The following is a 20,461-nucleotide window of genomic DNA, read 5'->3' as shown; positions in this document are numbered from 1 at the left end:
TAGCGTCATCCCGCCCACACAGAATCGGCGTTCCCATTGGCTTAAAGTTTCAGGCGTAAACTTTTAACTGAGAGATTTCCTGGTTGGCTTCATTTATGTAACATACTTCATAAAATTCACATTCTACTGGTTTCTACTGTCTCATTAAGAGGTACGTTTATTTTGGTGTTTTCCACTCCGTTCGTATTTACTCTTAAGAGTTACTCGCTGCGTGGGTTTACCGTGTTCATGCTGATATTTACGTGTTTTATCAACTATTTGCTTCACTAACGCGTTTTCTGGCGTAGCTGTAAACTAAACTGAAATTGTTTAACAAACCAGCTCGGGACTATTGATTTTATGTCATTGTTCACTCGCCTTTATTACTGTGTAACATTAGCTGTAGTAGCACTTTAATGTACAGTTGTCGTATGTTAGGTTTTTGTAGTTTGTGCTACTAGTCTGCAGTTGGACTCACTTTTACGGCATTTATATCATTCATATGGAATATTCCCACAGATCTCTGATTCATGTACGGAGTAATTATTAAGCTAACATCCAGGTATGGTGCGTGGAAGCATTTCAATTGGCTTAACGTCAAAACAAGAACGTGCTGATAGAAGGGTTGTAAATACTTTTTGTTATCATTGCAGTTTCGTTATTAGCTCTAGCTTGGTATAGTTAAACAGTAATGGTTGTTCCTTACTGTCAGTCTGCTTTGAATATGTTAACATTCAAACACATGGATGTGTGGAAACAGCAGGCTGTGGTCCTAACCCCAAAAGTAAACCTAACTAATAATAGTCAAATGAACAACTTACAGGAAGCATTGTGGGTTTTGTGGGTTTTTTCGCTTTGGATAGATCACGTGACCAGTATTTATAACAGGCTGAGATCCTCTAAACCTGAGTTGTTGAACATGGGTCTATAGGGTCCAGAGGTAGCCCAGCTCACTAAATGGGAGACTTAAAATATAAAAGAATTTCATTGAGGGCATTTATTTGTTATTGGTATTCCTCCTGATGCCAGTGTTGTGCTAGAAACTGATTTTTGATGTTTCAGTGTGCTTATATTGGTAAATAGACTGACCATACATTTATGGAGGCGTTATATCTAAAATAAAGACAGGACCTGTTAATCTGTATTTCCTATGTCTATACAGCCTTACTGCACCTGCATTATAGTCAGTTCCATCAGCCCTTTTTGGCCATTTAAATGTCTTAATAAAACTGTGATGTTATGTTTGTTTGCAGCTCTCTGGGACAAATCTCTGTTGAAAAAGACATTTTTGGTGGCAATCAGTTTTTACCTGGGTAAATGTCTGTACAAGTGATTTTGCCAAAACTTCATCTCAACATCTACTTGACAGAAAATGTCTTTCACGAGAGATGTGTTTTTGACAGATTATCGGCCAAGAGTCATTTACGACGGTCTACTGTTCAGCACAGCACCAGCAATTACAGGGAAATGAAATGATATTTTTAGAGATGAACAAAGGACATAAAATACTATTGCTGTTTTTGAAACTAACTGCTGTGCCTTTACACCATTCCGTACAAGTGTAATATCCCTCCATTTAAAAGAGGAAAACTGTCTTAGTTCACCCAAAGGCTCTTATCTGCATCGGAAAATATGACCTCATCACGTAGCCTTGCTGACACCAAGCAACAGGCTTAAGTGACCAGTTGCTTGATGGCATTATATGTACCAGTGCCATGTACTAGTACACACAATGTAGGAAAAAATAAGCATCGTAATATACGGCTGGCTTATGTTAGTAGTTTTCATTTTGACAGACCTTTATATTTTACAACGCGTACATTATGTACTGCAGTGTTCTCATACACCTATTCTATATTTATCAAACTAACATCTGGATGTTTCAGAATTTAATTTTAAAAAATCAAACAGAAAAATACTGACTCACTGTTTTCATGTTGAAGGTTATTTTCTCTTTCACACTGTGAGGTAACTTTTCTCATGATCCTTATAAAACACTTCCTGTTGTGTCAGTGGTTTCACTATGAGCTACAGTTTGGTGTGGTTTAACAGGAGTGGCTCTTCCTGAGTATGCTTTTTAACTGCTTTAACTTATATATTGACATATTAGTTAATCCATAAAGTAGATTCTATGTTGGTAAACACAAGGTTGAGTGTATGGAGGCACCAAACCCACAAACCACCAAACTACTGGTCTAATGTTTTTCTTATTTTTACTGCTCTTGTGCCTTCTGCCATGACCCCCAAATTTCCCATGTTTGGGACAAATAAAGGTTTATCTTATCCCTGTTACCAAACAGCTTCCAGGGTAACTATTGTGATTCTTGTGGGGTTTTTCTTTCCACTTTGAGATTGTATAATCTGGCATACTCTGTCAAGCTACATGACCTTACAGGTTGGGACTGCAAAAAAAGAAGAATCCCATTCCAGTTTGTTGGTGTGTGCTTCACTGAGTGAATGTGTTAAATGCAGAGAGGAATTTCCCCACGGGGATCAATAAAGTATACATTATTATTATTATTATTATTATTCAAGAATTGCACATCAATCAACTCCAAACGTTTTAGTCATGCTTTTCAAAGTTTTGCAACTTGCACAACCCAACCAGACTCCAAAAATACACTTCTCCAGAAAGTGTAGCTCTTTCTTGAAAACACTGAGAATGGCATGTACTTCCTTGTAAAGTAACTGTTCTGCATGCATGCATGTGTTTTTAAACCAACCGTAAGTGTTAGTAGGGGTGTGGTCCACCATTGGAGAGGATCCACGGGGTGTTTGGTTTCTTTATCTTCCTGTGGTGATTTCTATGCCACCTTTTGTCTCTTCTGTGTGCAGGAACATGGCTGATGGTGACATGCAGAGAAGTGGGGACACTGTAGATGCTGCAGTTTGTGGAAATGGGTAACTATTGTGCGTTGTTGCTCACTGTCTGAGTGCCCACGTCTTGAGAAAGCTTAACTACTGTAGCAGCTCTGTTTGCTGAAAATGTGGAGACTTGTGCACCTCCTGGCTGATTTGACCTTGGCTCAGGTTGTTTTCCTTCGTATTTTAACATAAGTGGCTTATGTTATTGTCGTCTTCACTTTGACGGCCAGCAGTTTATTCTTCAGTTTGCCACAGTGTGGTTTTAAACCAGCGGGTTTAATTAGTAAAGAGCTGCTTAAAAGAAAATGGTACATGTGAAAATGCTTAGTTGCACCAATGCTCTGAAGTTCTATCTGGTACAATGACATTTCAAAACCAATCTGTGTGATATTCTTGTACGTTTTCATTGAAGTTGTGGGTAAACAAACAAGTTTAGCTACAGTAGCTACAGTCTTGTTAACAACTTCTTTTATGTGTGACGTGTTAAACAAGTTCTTCATGTTTTAAGTACAGGGCAGTCATAAGTCAGAGTGTGTGTGTGTGTGTGTGTGTGTGTGCGTGCTCCATCAGGGAAAATGCAGAGGCGGCAGGAAGTTGCAAGACTACTGAGGAAAAGGACTGGAACAGCAGCAAACCAGAAGCCTCTGATGCTTACCGCTACAAGATGGACTACTCCTGCATCGGCACCTGTGTGATTATCAACAACAAGAACTTTCACTCAAAAACAGGTAAGATAAGATAAGATAACCTTTATTAGTTCCACGTGTGGGACATTTGTTTTGTTACAGCAGTGGACAGTGCAAAGTTGCATAGAAAATTAGAGAAAAAACACTGGATTGATATATCTATGAGATACTGTACACAATAGAATATAATAAAATAAAATGCTAGATGCAACAGTGGTAACAGTGGGTCCAGACAGTCATTCAGATGGACTAAGGCACTTTGCATTTCACGATTGTTGTCTCCGTCTAAAACTGCCTCGTCACAGTGCTCGTTCCAAACTTCACTAATTTTCCAAATGTCATCAGCTGCACTACATTGTGCCTCACACTTCACTTCACACTGTGGCATAAAAACAACCTGATACAGTTTTTTTAGTTTTTTACTTATCACAGTAGGAAAAGAAAACAAGTACCTCACATGGATATGATCTTGAATAAAACGTAAATACAGTGAAGACCAACACAAGGTCCTTTAAATGTTATTACCCAGCACGTGTTTGGAGATTGAATGGTGGTTGATTAACCTCCTAAGACCCAAACTCTTCCTTTTTGGACTTCCTGTCACAGGAGTGTTTGCATGTTATATTCTTATCCAGATTTATAGAATGTCGGGGAGTGCTTGTTTTCTTTTTACACTATGCTCAATAATAGTGTTGTATTTGTAAGACATGACACCTCTATGGTGCAGATGCTTCCCTCTCACTTCACCCAGTTGTAAATGTGCACATGTTGTGGTGTAACAGTAGTAGCATCTGTAGGATCATTTTACAGCTGCTGTGACAAATCCCAGTGTCTGCAGTGAAAAGGGAGATGGGATTTTCCCACATTTTTCCAAATGTACAAAAAGTCAAATGAAGTACCTTCCACTGCTTTGCTTTTTGTGCAGTTGCAGTACAAAGGAATCCTGCTGTGACAGTTACAATCCCAGTTCCAAAACAAACTTGGAACTAAAATGTAAAACTGAATGCAGCGACAGATCTCACAAACCAACACTTCATTGACCACAGAGCAGAGGAAACGAGCACTGTCCCGTTCTCCCGTTCTTGTTTAATATCAGGACTCTACCTGCACAGCACTCCTGGCTCTTATTTGTCATGTTCCTGTTTCGTGATGCTCCAGCTGTTTGCAGGTGGTGAAATATCTGGAGGCAGGTAGGTCAGTTCAGCACCCGTACTCTTCTAGTATCAGTGTTGGGTAAGTTACTTTAAATTAGTAACTTAGTTACATTACTAGTTACTTCTATCAAAAGTAACTCAGTTACTTCAAGTTACTCGTTACTTTCAGAGTAACTAGTTACTAGGGAAAGTAACTTTGGTTTTACTCAGAATTCTCTTGTTAATGTGTTGCTTCCGTAACTGGATACCCAGCAAGATTGCCAGTCTTCTAGCTTGCTTACTTGCCACAAGTGCACTGTGCCACCTACCAATAGAAAGGAAAAAATAATGTGCACATTTCCACGAGAGAAATCCCACGCCTGATTCTATCCTAGCCTGCTTTTTACATCCAACACAAAAACTGCAGTCATGGTGTTTTCGATTGTACTCAGAACTCGGAAATTCTGCCTTCGAATATGAAGATGTAGGTAACACCAGACTGCAGATGAGCTGCATACAGGGCTGGACTGGGACAAAAAAAATCGTCCCGGGCATTTTGGCTAGAGACCGGCCCACCATTATAGGAAAAATCATAAAGCCTTTGAATGAAAATAAACACTGTTGTGACAGTGATGTTCACTGTTCTGATGGTATATATGTATCAATCTATCAATCGTTTGTTGTAAGACTCAGATAATTATTTTTTTTAAAAGTGAGACATTTTAAATGAGAATAAGAAAAGTATTTCCTTGTGCCCCCCTTTCCCTTTTAATGCCCTACATGGAACCCTGGCAACACTTTGCTAGACCCGCCCCTGCACAGTTACCAGCTGTCATCTCCTGGTTTCATCTTCATGTTTCCCTCTCACCACATATTCAAACCGATATCATGACCAGCAGGTTTACAGCTGTGGCTCCAGCAAACATCAGCTGATACTTAATTAATATTAAATAAATTCTAACAACAGCTGATCAAGCTTAAAAGTGCTGCTGTTGTTTACCGTGACATCCGCTGGTTTCCTCTTTCTGACGCAAAGTGGGCGATAAATAAACAAGAGAGAAAAGCAGATCAGCTGATCATTGATCAGTTTCATGATTGAAGTAGAAACAGGAGAGGGAGGGTGAGAGGATGAGAGAAGAAGAGGCAGCTGTGCAGCGTAACCACAGAATAACTCCAACTTTGTGTCTTTTTCATTGTAGCTGAAGTCCGGGACAAACTGTGTTCCTTTTCAGCTCACCCACCCAGCTGTATAGAAACTCCGTCATGCTAGCTAGCACGCAGTACGAAAAAGTCAGCATAACGAAAATAAACTCCACCTAAACTTGGTTCATATCTGACCCAGATGGACTGCAGGTTATAACTTCTTACCTGAAGTTCAGTTCACCTGACACTCTCGGACCAGCGGCCGCTTCGGGTCTCTCCTCTTGCCTCCCTTTTCCTTCATCCACCTGCTCGCTTCCACCACTTGCTAATGTTATTGAATCTGTGGAAGCTCCACGATAGCCACCACACGAAGTAACGAATAACGAGCCTATCTAAATCCCAGTAACGAGTAACGCGTTCCTGGTTTTGGCATAATAACTAGTTACCGTGTGCGTTACCACAATAATAACGTAGTTACTGTAACGCGTTACTTAATAACGCGTTAGTCCCAACACTGTCTAGTATGAAGCCACATAAAGAATGCAGTTTAAACGACGATGGTGATGGTCCCCTGCCAGATGTGAAGGCTGTTAGTTCCATAGGCACTAATGCACCACCATACTTTTGGACTGATAACAAACTGGATGGTCCCTCTACTCTTTAGTTTGGAGGATCCATGTTTTCCAAACTGAATTTCTGAATTCTTTCACACAACAGTTTTCCACCTTCTCACTCAGTCTTAATCAGCTTTGGCTGAGAGAAGACCGCAGCCTCGCTGGATCATGTTCACACATGGCTTCTAATTTGCGTGGTTCAGCTCTGACATGCATTTATGGAAATAAACTGTATCCACAGACGATGATGTCTGTGAGTGTTTCTGAGTGATAATAAAATCATGCCTGTTGGTAACGTACTGCCACCTGAGGACCAAAGATTCTGGGCGTCCAATCGTGATATGATACCCAACCATGTTATTGACATGTGGCCAGTTAACCTGAGGTAACCCTACAGTGCTGTGAAAAAGTATTTGCCTCTTTCTCCAGTTCTTATTTTTTTTAATAGTTGTCACATTTACATGTTTTAAATTTAACAAACTTTAATATTAAACACAGATAATCTGGGTTAGAATGCGCTGTATATTTATCATGAAATAGTTAAATGTATTAGCTTGATTTGATGTTTTTTTTAAGTTTTGTTGTGAATAAAATATCAGTTTATAAGATTTTAAATCATTGCATTCTGTTTGGATTTTATTTCCAGGATTTCCAGACGGTGCTGACTTTATAGTGTGCTGCCTTTCTGCTTGTGTATCTCTGTAGGGATGGGCACTCGTAATGGGACAGATGTTGATGCTGCCAGTGTTGCAAAGACCTTCAAAAACCTGGGTTACAAGGTCAAAACATTAAATGACCAGACTGTGGCTGAGATGAAAAGGCTGTTGTTAGACGGTAAGAAGATGTTAAAGCTTACCTCTGTATTCACAAAAATCTCTCCATCCTGTTACAGTCAACGTGTGAGCTGATTGTAGTGAAATGCTGTGGTTGTGGTAACCACCAGACGGCAGTTGTTCTAATGTTGCTATAGCTTTTTGTTAGCAGTTGGCGGATGTTATAGAGCTACACCAGTTACACTTACATAACAGGCACTGTCTGGTTTGGTTTTAACCAATCATCCCAATCGTTTTAGGAGTGTAGCCTTAGCCCATTGAGAAAGAAGAGTGAAAAAGGATGTGAAGGAACATAAAATGTCCAGAAAAATTTATTTTTGTTCATTCTATTAGAGTAGCTCCGCCAAAATAAAAGCACTGGCTTGTGAGTTGGCATCAGGGGGTTGTTTAAAAACAGCTGGACTAATGATTCCTTGGTGTTTCCCATCTGTTCTGCCGTGTTTCCAGCATCCAAAGAGGACCACAAGAACAATGCATCATTTGTGTGTGTGATGCTTAGTCATGGGGATGAGGGTGTAATATACGGCATTGACGGCTGTGAAAAGTTTGATACGCTGGTACAGTGCTTCAAAGGAAAGCACTGCAAGGGTCTGGTGGGGAAACCAAAGCTCTTCTTCATACAGGTGAGTTCATTATGCCAGTGTGGTACACTTCTGCGATGTGTCTTCACATTCCTGTGTTTCAGTCTTTATATAGTAACGTCTTCATTTGTAGTTTATTAAGTTCAAAGTGTTGCTTTAATTGTCATCTGCTTTGTAACTTTTAAAAACAAAACACTGCTTTCACTTTAAATGTACATGAAAAAAAATGTAACCATTGAATTTCTTTATATTTAACTGATGAGTCAGAGCTAACACACCCACTTTTTAGCCACTTTGATTTCCTCCAGGAGCTTTGAGGACAACTTGCCCAACACAGATGTTTTGGATATAAAGTTCAGATGTTTCTTCACATTGTTTGAGAGCTTTAGTTAATGTGGGGAGGTTTTAAACTACTTTTAAAGATTGGAATTTACAAAATATACCTTTAACCCTTTTTCTTAATATCCAATTTGACTGATAACTGTAGTTTATATGTCCTGGTGCTGCTAAAATTCAAGTTCATTTAGGTAATGCTTCGAATAACTGCCCGCCCAAGTTCCCTAAGGTGTTTCAAGATGTGTGCCAAATATGAGATCGATTTTGAGTTTCTCCTTCCTTTTCAGGCATGCCGTGGTTCAGCCCTGGATGAGGGAGTCATTGAGACCGACAGTGTAGGAGACGAGCAGACGTCTGAGAAGATTCCTGTGGAGGCCGACTTCTTATATGCCTATTCCACCGCTCCAGGTACAAGGTGTTTCTCTTAATAGACGGGACATTTTAGAGTGATGTCCCAACCTCAGGACCCACCTTCTGGGTCATTCTCATAAACCGATGGGTTGGGGTGTGAAGAACAAGCATCGACACATTGTCCTGTTCATTTTCTGTCTATGCTTCCCTTTTTCTGTTTCCTTTTGTTTTGGTCTACAACGCAGCTGATGTGTCACATGTGGTGTCCAAACCTGTTTTCTAAGAGCGCTAACACTGTCACCCGTCCTGCAGGATACTACTCATGGAGAAACACAAGCAACGGCTCCTGGTTCATACAGAAGTTGTGTGAGATGTTGGAGCGCTACAGTGGGAAGCTGGATCTGATGCAGATCATGACGCGAGTCAGCTACGGTGTTTCACGACAGTTTGAGTCGTCCTGCAACCTGCCTGGATTTAGCAACAAGAAGCAGATCCCCTGTATCGTCTCTATGTTGACCAAAGACTTTTACTTCCCCGTCTAGATTTACATGGTTGAACCTAATATCTACCCTTTGGCCACCTTGAATGTATACAGCCTGTTGTGGTGTGCTGAGCAGGATAACAATGATTTATTGTCACTATATCCAAATGCACTTTGCACTGAGGTAAAAACACATCAGTGTTGGATGATTTTAGTGTTCGGTCTTGTTTGGGAAACACAAAACACTATTAGTTCCATAGTTAAAAATGTATTACAATAAAAAAACCTTATACTGATGCGACAGCTTCCATCTTTTGTCATGTGATCATGCTGTAGGTTTGACACTTCATTGTGTTGCAATGGCCCAAAGACCAGACCTCAACCTGACTCAACTGTTTACATGCAGTATCTCTCACAGAGGAAACTTTAATATCACCTTTCAAAATCTCACTTGTTTTATTTTGAATTTTACACACAGGAATAAGATTATTGATCCAACTGACCAAATCATTGACACAGCTGGTTTGAAACCGAAAAGAGAAGAAAATTCAGATCAGCTGATGGTTGCACCAGCAATATCTAAACTAAAGCATTATGGAAAATTACATGGGATAAATTATCAATATGTTTAAGGGACAAGTAAAGAAGTTCAAGCCTCACAAATAACTGAACTCATTTTATGAAAAAAAAAAACAAAAAAACAGTCTTGATAAATGATTACTGAATGTTCTTAAATTTTCCACAATAAAAGACACTTTCACATTTGATTGGATGAAGAATTTCTTTAAAGATGCCAACCTCCTTATGGAATCTTTATTTTTTCACTGCCTTTGATTTTCTTTTGCTCTGCAATTTCAAAATTAACAAAATCCCCCTAAACTGATCATATTTTCAAAAACAGATGGCTCGGTCCTTTCTTTATGCACAGAACTTTAGTAACGTTGTTACTTCGCGCCTCTGAACAGGAAACGGAACCCATTCTGCGTCTTCGGGTCTCTGGAACTGAAATTTGCAAGTCTTGTTTTCTTCCAACCTCTAAAAAGCAGAACGGGACAAAGGAACCTGTATCTTCGAGATTGCACATTTTTACCCTCTTTTCGACCAAACTGGTCCGGCTCTGTGGAAAATATCTGCTGGCACAAAGTCTAGTTTTGACCACAAGAATTCTTTTTGACCAACAAAGTAAAGGAAGTTATTTTAGCCTCGCTTCTCCTTATGTTGGAATAGTTTGGTTACACGGATATTGACACTAAACTCAGTTGTCACGTTTATGTTACGAACCTGCTTCTTATACTGTCCAAATTCTATATTCATAAATCAAAGTTCTCCTGTAGTAAGCCAAATTTCATTCAATTACTAACAACGTGTCGCCTTTTAAAACATTTGAATATACTCCTATAATGTGTCTGAACGAGTAGAGACCTGAGGCGCTTTGTCTCTATGGTATACTAACTTGCATCTTCTCTACTCCTGTGTTCTTGCCAGCCTGATGTTTCGTCTCGTTGTTCTCATTTTCTTTTTCGAACTTTATTGAAATTATAAACTGAACAGTCAGTCATTCCGGTTCAGTTTGTACAGTAGATATCCAGGGCAAATAAGAGCAACAATAAACAGTACAATGAAATAAGAAGGGTAAATAAATAAAGGAAAGGAAAAAGAAAGAGGGATGTGACAGACTTCATAACAACTTTGTACTTGAAAGTTGTAATTGTGACAGCTCGTTTGTTAACAATTTCTGAATGAATTTCAATCAATGATAAACCTTTTTTATTTGAAGTAAGAGAGTTTAAGTGATATTCAATTTCAGTCAAAACAAATTAAATGATGGGGTTGAGTTTTGAAGTTTACATTTATGTGAATGAAATCCCCCTAATAAGATATAAAGATTGACTATGTCTTGTTGTTCTCAATAAAGTTGGATTTTTAAAAAGTGACGTTTCTTCTCCCGCCCACACTGGGACGGCGTCCCGACTGGCTCACAGGTTTTAAGTGAAAGATTTCCTGTTTGACGTTATTTATGTCACAGATGTCATAAAAGCGCATTCTACTGTTTTCTACTGTCTCGTTACAGGGTACGTTTATTTAGGTATGTTCTACTTTATTAGTTTTTACTCCTGTGAGCCGTTTTGTTTCACTTGTATGTTTTTCTGACGGAGCTGTAACTAAAATGAAACTGTTTAAAAAAACAGCGTGGGGATATCAATTTTAGGACTTTGTTCACTCGTCCCTATTACTGTGTAACATTAGCTGTAGTAACAATTTAATGCACAGTTGTCGTATGTTAGGTTTGTAGTTTTTGTCTGCAGTTACATTTTACGCACCTCATCCCAGTGTTGGGGTAATTTATCAAACTCATATCCTGATATTGTCCGGGAAAAAAAATGAGAGTTTAACATTCAACTTTAGATTTTGTTTGTAATTAAATAGAGAGATTCATTTTGTCCTTTGTACTCATAAAAATTGGTGTATATGGTTTTTGTTTCGCTATGAGCTACATCTTAAGTTTGGTTTAGCTTCCGCTTTTTTGTGTGGATACATCAGAATCTGTTTTATGTCAGGCTGGGTGTCTCCATGCACCCAACAATATAAACTGCATTGACCCAAACAATTAATATTCATGTGAGCAACTTCCTAGTTTGACCTTGCACAGTTTGGCATGCTCTGTTAGAGTCACAGGGTGTTTTGTCCTCTTTCTGTGGTGACTTCTTTCTCTGTTCTGTGCACAGGAACATGGCTGATGGTGACACGCAGAGAGAGGGGGACGTGGTGGACGCCAGCCTCTTCAAATTGTGGTAACTATTGTGCATTACTGCTCACTGTCTGACTCCCCGTACAGTCATATGAAACAGAAAGTTTGTGCAGGATGCTGTACAGTCTGTGAAAAACATGCACACCCAATGATTCAGCAGCTTGCAGAACCACGTTTAGCCACACAAGCTTGAATTAATTGTTTCCTGTATAAGCAAATATTCCTCTACAGTGATGTCCTTATCAGTTCATCACAATTTTGGCTCGCTCTTCTTTACTACATTGCCTCAGTTCATTGAGACTTTGCAGGCATTTATTTATGCACAGCTCTTTTTGGGTCTCGTTACAGGACTTTGGGTGATTGCAGCACATTGATTCTTTGCTTTTTCAGCCTTTCTGTTCTAGATTTGCCAGTGCCATAAGGATCACATGAGCCTTAGCTTTAGCTATTAGGCAGATGGCCTCACAGTTCATTTTAGAATAATTTGCTATGCAGAGGAGTTCATGATTGACTCAACGCCTGTCTGCTTGGTGCCCAGGTCCTGTATCTGCAAACCAAGCCCTAATCTTCCCCCTCAGTCAGCATGAGGTGCTCTTTTTGGTTTTCTCCAGATATGTGAAACCCTGCTACCGTGTTCTTTTTAGAGAGAAGAGGCTTTCTTCTTCCAAACAAGCTGCACTTTTTCTAATTTTCCTGTCATTAACCTTTCATTTCATCATTTAACTTACTAAGTGTTGTTTTTCTAATTTCTCCTGGAAACAATTTTGGCATTGTAGTAACACCTGACCTAAACAAAGACGTTTATCTACAATATGTATCTGCACAGTTGTTAAAATGTTCTTCTAAGTATGATGCCCGCTAAACAAGTTCTTAAGTTCTTCAGTGAAAGGTAATCACATCGTTTGTGTGTACACTTTCAGGAAACAAGCAAATGCAGGAAAGGGTAAGACCAAGGAAACGAACAGCAGCAGACCAGAAGCCTCTGACTCTTACCGCTACAAGATGGACTACCCATGCATCGGCACCTGTTTGGTCATCAACAACAAGAACTTCCACCCAACAATAGGTAACAGTGGGTCCATCCTGTCGCTCGGGCCACACTGACTCTTATTGCACACACAAATAGATTTGGCCTCTGCCTGGGCCTTCCTGTTGCCATAGTCACCACTGTGATTGACTACTGCTGTTTTTTATGGAGTTACAGCGGAGAGGAATCGTGCTGTGACAGTTTACAGAAACACTTGATTAAAAAGACAAAAAGAAACTGGAGTTTGTGTCATTGCTACAAAGATCAGGCTCAGTGTTATCAGTCCAAAGTGTCACAGTCAGGGTGAAGTCAGGATACACGTCCTCTTTGAAACTATACTGAACACGCTGATGTTTACAGCGCGCTGCCTTTTCGCTGGTGTGTCTCTGCAGGGATGAGCACTCGTGATGGCACAGATGTTGATGCTGCCAATGTTGAGAACACCTTCAGTAAGCTGGGCTACAAGGTCAAAGTGCACCATAACCAGACTGCGGCGCAGATGAAGAAACTAATGCTAGATGGTAAGAAGAGTTTTGGTCATTCATGTTTACGTGTGTGTGGAGAACGATCCTCCCCGTGCTGTTACGCTGAAGTCAGTTTGTCAGCTGATACTGTCTGCAGCTGGATCATGTTTGTGATTTAGTTTAATGCTCTTTTACTCTTTTTGCACTGAGAAAGAGACACTCCAAATGCAACAGCAGGTGTATGTGCAGTCATATAAATTTAGATAGATAGATGTAGTAAAACTTAATTTTGACCAGGTTTTAAAAAAGACCTGGTGTTAATGAGCAACTATACAAACAGCACTCTCAACACCTAAAGATTACAATTTTTTTAAACTATGCGGTTTAGATTATTCAGGATTTATATCTGCTTCATTTCTTTCCTAAATGGTTTCTTGTGATTGTTCAGTCAAAGCTTCATCATCATCATGTGACCCCTGACTGTAGGGAATAAACCATGCAGAATTTATGCCAAACTGCAGGAACCGTCTGACGATGAATGAATAAATAAACACTTTAAATATATTACATAGATGTCTTAACTGTAGTTTTAATAATAATTTGAGAATTGCATCATTTTAAAATGCAGTAAATTGCTGTGTTAACCGCCTGCGCTCTGCACATCTCTGATAAATCGCTGCAGTAACTTTAAGGCCAGCATTTACAGACAGGTCAGAGAGGCAGAGCATCAAATCAATCACACATAGCTGATCGTTCAAACAGAAGGCCAACGACTTCCTAACACAAATATCCGCTCGATGCCGGCTGTGATTCAAACACATGTAAACGCTATTCCAGGAATCAGAAACAGAAAGTATTTACAGAACTCTGTTACAAAAACAATCATTTTCTTTTCCCCCCCAAACTTTATGACAAAGTTCAAATGAGGGATTTTTGCTTTTCTCCTTTTAGCGCTCATAATTCAGCTGCCGCGCTTCGTTTGAATATCATTGCCTCTTAATGATCGAAGAGATAAGCAGCAAAGCCCGTCTCTGCCTGTCTGTGAAGCCTGTGGCCTCAACGTGTTTTATATTATAAGGTAAAGACCCTATAATAATGCTGAGAAGGTCATCTATAGCTAACTGTCCAAGTCCAAGTTTTTTGGAAGAAAGCGCCATCTCCTGGTGAAACCTTGGAATTGAGTGAAATGGGCATGTTACAGTGTAAAAATAGATCCACTCCAAGGCTGACCCCTGACTGACCCCTGGCTGTAAGTGAAAATTTATGCAAGAACACAAACTGAAGCAAATCCTCAGGAACAGAGAGGGGTACTTTCAGCTGCTCTTTATTTTTAAGCGGATCAGTCCAGAGGATGGATCCACATGATGGCTGAGCACAGCTTTATGCTGGATGGCCTTCCTGACACGACCCTCACATATACTGGGAGCAGGACAGTGAGCACACAAACCTGTGTGTGTGTCTCCTCTTGAATCAGGGGTGTTTCGTATGTACAAGGTTACAAAGTGTTAACCCCAACACCATGACGCAAGATCTCACAACCAATTATGAGTTAATCAGAGGCTGTTTGTGTGTTGCCACTGCCCAAGCAACACACCTGAGTTCATTACACTCAGCTGCCCCTAGGCTCAGTCAGCTACACCCTCCCCTGCTCCAGAGACATGTGGCCTGTACTCAGGAATAAATCAATCCCACATCTGTGCTGCTCAACCAGCTTCCTGTTAAACGCCATAACTGACTTTAACCTGCTGTCTTCAGATTTCCAGCCTGGATCTTATCACCCTGTCCAAGTTTCTTACCTTATCTTAAATCATTTTTAACTTGATATGCAAAATGTGAGAAAACTGAGAATGGTGTACATTCTTTTTCACGTGGCTGTAAAAGTGAGTTAACAAAGTGAGTTAACAAGCCACCTCCGCTCTCCTAATTGACCAAAGCTTTGTGTTTCTGCTAGCAGTTGTTAGAGGGCCATGCTAACTAACAAATAAAAGCAGACTGGACTGTTTGGGAGTGTGAGCTTTAATAGGCAGGAGCTCCAACAGCGTACAGGTACTGCAGAAATATGAAGTCCCTAAAAACCTAAACCTATTTTAGTAGCACTCTTTAAAACAACTGGACTAATAACTCATATTGTTTCCCATCTACTCTGCTGTGTTTCCAGCATCCAAAGAGGACCACAAGAACAATGCATCATTCGTGTGTGTGCTGCTTAGTCATGGAGATGAGGGTGTGATTTACGGCACCAATGGCCCCGAAAGGTTCGATACCCTGGCAAAGTGCTTCAGAGGAGACTACTGTGCGGGTCTGGTGGGGAAGCCAAAGCTCTTCTTCATTCAGGTTAGTTAATTATGCCAGTGTGGTACACTTCTGTGAATACAGTCATGTTTTCATTTGTATTTGATCAAGTTGTAAAATATTTCCATTGATTGTAATTTGCTTTGGAACTTTGATAAGGAGTCTAAACTCACTTTCAATGAGAAAAAGCTAATTACTACATGTTACAACATTTAGACTATGTTCCCTTTCTACAGTTAATGCCACCGTAAAACGGGTGCAGCTAATACCAAATACTAGAGAGTAGTTATCCCCATTTCCTCAGAAGGCGTAGCCTTTTGCCAGTCTTCCTATGATGTTCCTCTTAATAATGTTACACTGGGTCACTGCACCATCTTGTGGTACGCATTGGTATTACACCCAGCTCTACTTCAACATGAGTCCTGAGACCCAGACGATTCATTTTGTCCTCTGTAGTGGACAAAATGAGTTCAACTGAAAGATGCTTGTTTTCCTCAGTATTCAGGAGGATGACAGACACAGTTTTTTCCTGAAATTCTGTTTTTGGTTTAGTCCATTCTGGAAAGTTATAACAACTTTTAAACACACGGATGTACACGCCTGCTTGACTGTGACAACCTGAATGCTTTTGGTGCTAAGATTAAAAATACATGCAAAAAACTGGATGTCTAGCTGTACATTACATCCTCCATCCACCAGAAACATTCAGGTAGTTACACTTATTCCCAGCCACCTCACCTGGAGCAGGCAGCTGGGTAGGGGAGGTCTGGCCATCTCTACTTGGATTAGTGTACCTGCGACACAGAGATGGATAAGTGACAGAAAATTAATGGATGTATGGAGCTTATGAAAAAGTACATACAAGCAGCTTTTAGCAGATTTGACTGTTGACTTTATACAGATGTTTATACAGATGTTTCAAGATGTCTGCCAAGTGGAGCTTCAAGAAGGACTTTGATAATATCTGCTTCTCCTTCCTTTTCAGGCATGCCGTGGTACAAACCTGGATGAGGGAGTCATTGAGACCGACAGTGTAGGAGACGAGCAGACATCTGAGAAGATTCCTGTGGAGGCCGACTTCTTATACGCCTATTCCACCGCTCCAGGTACAAACAGTATTTTCTGTTATCTTAATAGGCTACATCACATTTTGGCTAAAGGGTGGACTCACATGGAGGCCAGTGGGAAAAGGTGAGCTTTATTTGAACTGATGGCAAAGTCCATAAAAAAGACCAAAAAAAGTGCAAATAATACTTAATCTCCAAAAAATTAAAAGATAAGAAATGGCAGGTAAAAAAATAGACACTTTGGTAAAGAACACAGGAGAGACAGGGATTTACACGCTTACTGCGATAAGATCAATGCTTTAAGCTCAGGATGTAGCCCACATACAGAAATGGGACATTAAAATGTATGCCTCAAACATGTGGGAGAAAAAAAGGGGGAAACTATTAGGACACAGGAGATGTCAAACTAAATGCAAAACACAGGAGACAATGACTACCAAAATAAGAGAGGAAATGACAAAAAGCCACTGAAACAGGGAGACGTGGATACAAGAACGTTTTGGGATGAATAACAATAAAAGAACAAACTCTAACTAAGAAGAAAAGAGGAACAGGATGCTAATGAAAAAACCCAATGAAACCAGACAGAAACAATACCAAGAACCAGACGACCTGAAGAAAGAATGGAAATAAAAACCCAAAAATTAAACACAACTCTGAAAACTCTGAGTTCAGAAACAGACAGACGTGCCAAATATAGACACTTTTAACTTGAAAAGGCAACTGATGCAGGACAGAAAAGTGTCGTGATCTATGACATAAATCATCATCAATTTAACATTTCTGGACACACTTTAGTGACCACTAAACCTCTGTGATTTTTTTTTACAATAACTAGTTTAGCTTTTTGTGGATTTTGACTCTGGAATATCTGTTTTTAATTTGTTGTATGAATAAAATACAACTCTTCATTATACTCGGACATCTTTCATGGTTCATTTTTGAGGTATATTTTTTTCCAGTACCATCATTTAGCTAACTGATTTGACTGGGCTGGATATATAATTAAATGTCTTAATACAGCCTTTAGGTGATCAGTCGGCTAAAGTAACAGCTAAGATGACTGTGGCAAGGACCACACACACACACAGCGTTGTCAGTTTATTCGGTTTATTGTCTATGGCAGTAGATTCTGTTGTTTTGGTGCTCTGCATGCTGGAAACGGTCACTCCAAGGCTGCTGCCACACACGTTTTTCTGCTCTGCTGTCACTGAAAAAGAACTGAGCCAGCACACCTGTGTTTCAACCACGCCTCCCTGTGAGCTCACTGTGTCGTCCCTCCCCTGCAGCAGGCCAGAGGCCACACCTCTGCCACAATGACTAACAACCGTAACATACCTCTAAACAATGCGTTGCTTTCTCACTCACTGCAACCTACATGGCTCTGCTTGATGCTGCTGAGTCACATGACCGCAGTAGATCGGAATGCAGTAGAGCAGGGAGGAGGGGGCGGAGCAAAGTGTGCCTGCATGAGAGGAGCATTGCTTCCACACGTCTCCTTTCTGATGAATGGGAGCAACTTACAGGGGACAGACAAACTAAAGCATCGAGCGTATCGGGCTAGTATTGATCCTATACCAGCCCCGGTAACAGTTCTATCGATATTTGACTACATAAAATGATATTAAATTAAATTGAGTACCATCGTAGTAATAATAAATACACAGCTGAACTAAACAGATGCCCTCCCATAGATCAGTGTTTTGTCTCAGTCACCAGTCCAGCTACTATTAGTGTCAGGATTGTGTATTATAGTGAACGATCGCGTCCTCGTTGTTGTGTTTTCTAAGAGCGCTAACACTGTCACTCGTCCTGCAGGATACTACTCATGGAGAAACACAACCTACGGCTCCTGGTTCATACTGACGTTGTGTGAGATGTTGGAGCGCTACAGTGGGAAGCTGGATCTGATGCAGATCATGACGCGAGTCAACTACGGTGTTTCACGCTACTTCGAGTCCTCCAGCAACCTGCCTGGATTTGGTTGCAATAAGCAGATCCCCTGTATCGTCTCTATGTTGACCAAAGACTTTTACTTCCCCGTCTAGATTTACATGGTTGAACCTCAATCATCTTTGTTCTCCTTGACCAAATGCAAAGTCTGGTGCTGTGCTGCAGCTGATGCAAAGCAGGATGACAGTGAATTAAATGTGACTAAACGCATTTGCACAATTGGCACTTAGATTAGTGATACTTTTATTGATTTTAGTGTTGGATCACACAAAATATATTTTGTGTGTTTATGTATGTTTGTATTAAAGTGAAAAAAAAAACCCTTAACAGTGTTGCAACAGTTTCCATCTGTATTTTTTGGGCGCTCTGCACGTTTTTGCTGTCTGCTGTAGGTTTATGTTTTGTCGGCCTAACAATGGCATGTTTTTGGACCTCATATTGAGAGTTCCAGTGAACATCTACCAAACTCAGGTTCAACACTTTGAATCATCAGTTCTTTCTGAGCCTTTGAAAATGGGCGGTTATGTGTAAAACATTTAATTCAATACATGTGTTAAAATCCTCGAATTGAAGCTGAAGGTCCGCACTTCAGTCACATCTTCTTTGTTTGACTTAAAGTCCACTCTGGTGGCGTGCAGAAGCAGCAGTCCACACACTCATAGAGCTGACCATATGACAGGCCAGATGACAGGACAGTTTTGTATTTTGAACCAACGGTGTGAACATGCAGCCACTAGAGGAGGCCAGAGAAACAACTAACGTGGTTCTCAGAGGCCTTTAATGACTCAGCAGGTTTCAGGAACTGAAACTGTGGCCCAGTTTAACCCTTGATGCACCGACCATGTGGAAGTGCTAATTTGAAAACGAGAAAAGAAACAAGACTTTCTGTTTAGACAGTTGTCAGCTTCTTCTTCTTTTTATAATTCTTCCGTTTTTCTTTTTAACCATCTGTATTCTGCGTAGAAGGCAGCTTCTGTCTGGGGCCCACTGCTGTGAAATACAAACTCCTTGGATAGGTTTGTCAGACCCCTCCCCGGGCTCAGCTGTGTGTGTCACAGAGATAACCCTGATCCCGTGGAGAGCTGGCACACACTTTCCATTTGTTGAGGATCGAGTGTGGAGGTTGGAGCTTCTCAGACATCACATTTTCCATTCCCAGATTTTGACAAAGCTGTTTTCTCTTTGCTGTAAACAGAAACAGTGTGCTGAGTGACTCACCGGCAGCACAAATAACACCAAATGTAACAATCATAAATGAATGGGGAAATTCAGTACGTGTGAGTGTGCCAGTGGAAGCCTTATCTTCAGAGTTTCCATTAAAAACAGACACATGTCATGCATACATGCTGCTGTGTTGGGAATCTGTCGATCTGCTGCTAGCTTGCAGACATTTTCATGTGAAACTGCACAGCTCAGTTTCGATTCTTCTTTCGAAAGAATGAACGGAATCACTGCGTGCACTACTCTAAACTGCAGCTTGACTCTGGGCCACAGCTACACACTTAGAGGAGAAACATTACAGACGTGTCCTTTCCACACAACGGCAGGTGTGCTGCTGCCAACCCCTTAAACACACACACAGTTGTAAGAAGTTTCTAGTTTCGTTTCCAGTTGCAGTGGCGGAGAAAGAAGAGGAGCTGTGGGGGCGACGGAGGGAGAGAGACACAGAGGAAGTGAAAATGAAATTCAGCTCAAAGATCGTCTATGTCCTAAGAATAAACGATTTCGGGGGGAGGGGAGTCATTTCCGCCGTGTTTCACCTGCTTTCACATTTAAACACGTATTTGCTACAGTAAGCTAGGACATGTATTCAGGTACTAGTCACTGAGCTATGTATATATATCCCAGTCGTGCGGTGATTTAATGTTGGTGTTTTGCAGTGGCGTGGCAAGCAGAATGGTAAAAAA

At 40.5% G+C, this 20,461-nt stretch overlaps 2 protein-coding genes across 5 annotated transcripts; both read left to right on the top strand.

Moving 5' to 3' along the window:
• Positions 1-42: 42 nt before the first annotated feature.
• On the top strand, positions 43-9,300 carry LOC146524165 (caspase-3-like). 2 transcript variants are annotated; one of them, XM_085132350.1, is made up of 7 exons: positions 43-151; positions 2,815-2,880; positions 3,415-3,572; positions 7,126-7,254; positions 7,701-7,876; positions 8,458-8,578; positions 8,834-9,300. In XM_085132350.1, the coding sequence occupies exons 2-7, from the start codon at positions 2,819-2,821 to the stop codon at positions 9,061-9,063; spliced, it is 876 nt and encodes a 291-aa protein (XP_084988476.1). In that variant the 5' UTR covers positions 43-151; positions 2,815-2,818; the 3' UTR covers positions 9,064-9,300. The 2 variants fall into 2 exon arrangements, with proteins under 2 accessions (XP_084988476.1, XP_084988467.1); XM_085132341.1 differs by lacking the exon at positions 43-151 and having other exon boundaries at positions 187-2,880.
• Positions 9,301-10,855: 1,555 nt separating this feature from the next.
• Positions 10,856-20,420, top strand: LOC146524164 (caspase-3-like). 3 transcript variants are annotated; one of them, XM_085132366.1, is made up of 8 exons: positions 10,860-11,088; positions 11,729-11,794; positions 12,208-12,339; positions 12,672-12,817; positions 13,171-13,299; positions 15,401-15,576; positions 16,520-16,640; positions 18,420-20,420. In XM_085132366.1, exons 3-8 carry the CDS (start codon positions 12,335-12,337, stop codon positions 18,647-18,649), a joined length of 807 nt encoding a protein of 268 aa, XP_084988492.1. In that variant the 5' UTR covers positions 10,860-11,088; positions 11,729-11,794; positions 12,208-12,334; the 3' UTR covers positions 18,650-20,420. The 3 variants fall into 3 exon arrangements, with proteins under 3 accessions (XP_084988491.1, XP_084988486.1, XP_084988492.1); XM_085132365.1 differs by lacking the exon at positions 12,208-12,339 and having other exon boundaries at positions 10,856-11,074; positions 18,420-19,897; XM_085132360.1 differs by lacking the exon at positions 12,208-12,339 and having other exon boundaries at positions 10,857-11,088; positions 18,420-19,896.
• Positions 20,421-20,461: the final 41 nt, after the last annotated feature.

The sequence above is a fragment of the Neolamprologus multifasciatus genome, chromosome 2 (assembly GCF_963576455.1).
Source record: "Neolamprologus multifasciatus chromosome 2, fNeoMul1.2, whole genome shotgun sequence".
Classification (NCBI taxonomy): Eukaryota; Metazoa; Chordata; class Actinopteri; order Cichliformes; family Cichlidae; genus Neolamprologus; species Neolamprologus multifasciatus.
Note: the sequence above shows the minus strand (reverse complement) of the source record. Positions and strands in the feature narration are given on the sequence as shown.

What these genes read in the sequence shown, in the direction of transcription:
- LOC146524165 (XM_085132341.1), top strand. Translation starts at nt 2,786, where the DNA reads ATGCCACCTTTTGTCTCTTCTGTGTGCAGGAACATGGCTGATGGTGAC. An exon ending in GAACTTTCACTCAAAAACAG is followed by an intron (nt 3,573 to 7,125) that starts GTAAGATAAGAT and finishes GTATCTCTGTAG; the next exon opens with GGATGGGCACTCGTAATGGG. An exon ending in TGCCTATTCCACCGCTCCAG is followed by an intron (nt 8,579 to 8,833) that starts GTACAAGGTGTT and finishes CCCGTCCTGCAG; the next exon opens with GATACTACTCATGGAGAAAC.
- LOC146524164 (XM_085132365.1), top strand. Translation starts at nt 11,733, where the DNA reads ATGGCTGATGGTGACACGCAGAGAGAGGGGGACGTGGTGGACGCCAGC. An exon ending in GCCAGCCTCTTCAAATTGTG is followed by an intron (nt 11,795 to 12,671) that starts GTAACTATTGTG and finishes GTACACTTTCAG; the next exon opens with GAAACAAGCAAATGCAGGAA. An exon ending in GAACTTCCACCCAACAATAG is followed by an intron (nt 12,818 to 13,170) that starts GTAACAGTGGGT and finishes GTGTCTCTGCAG; the next exon opens with GGATGAGCACTCGTGATGGC.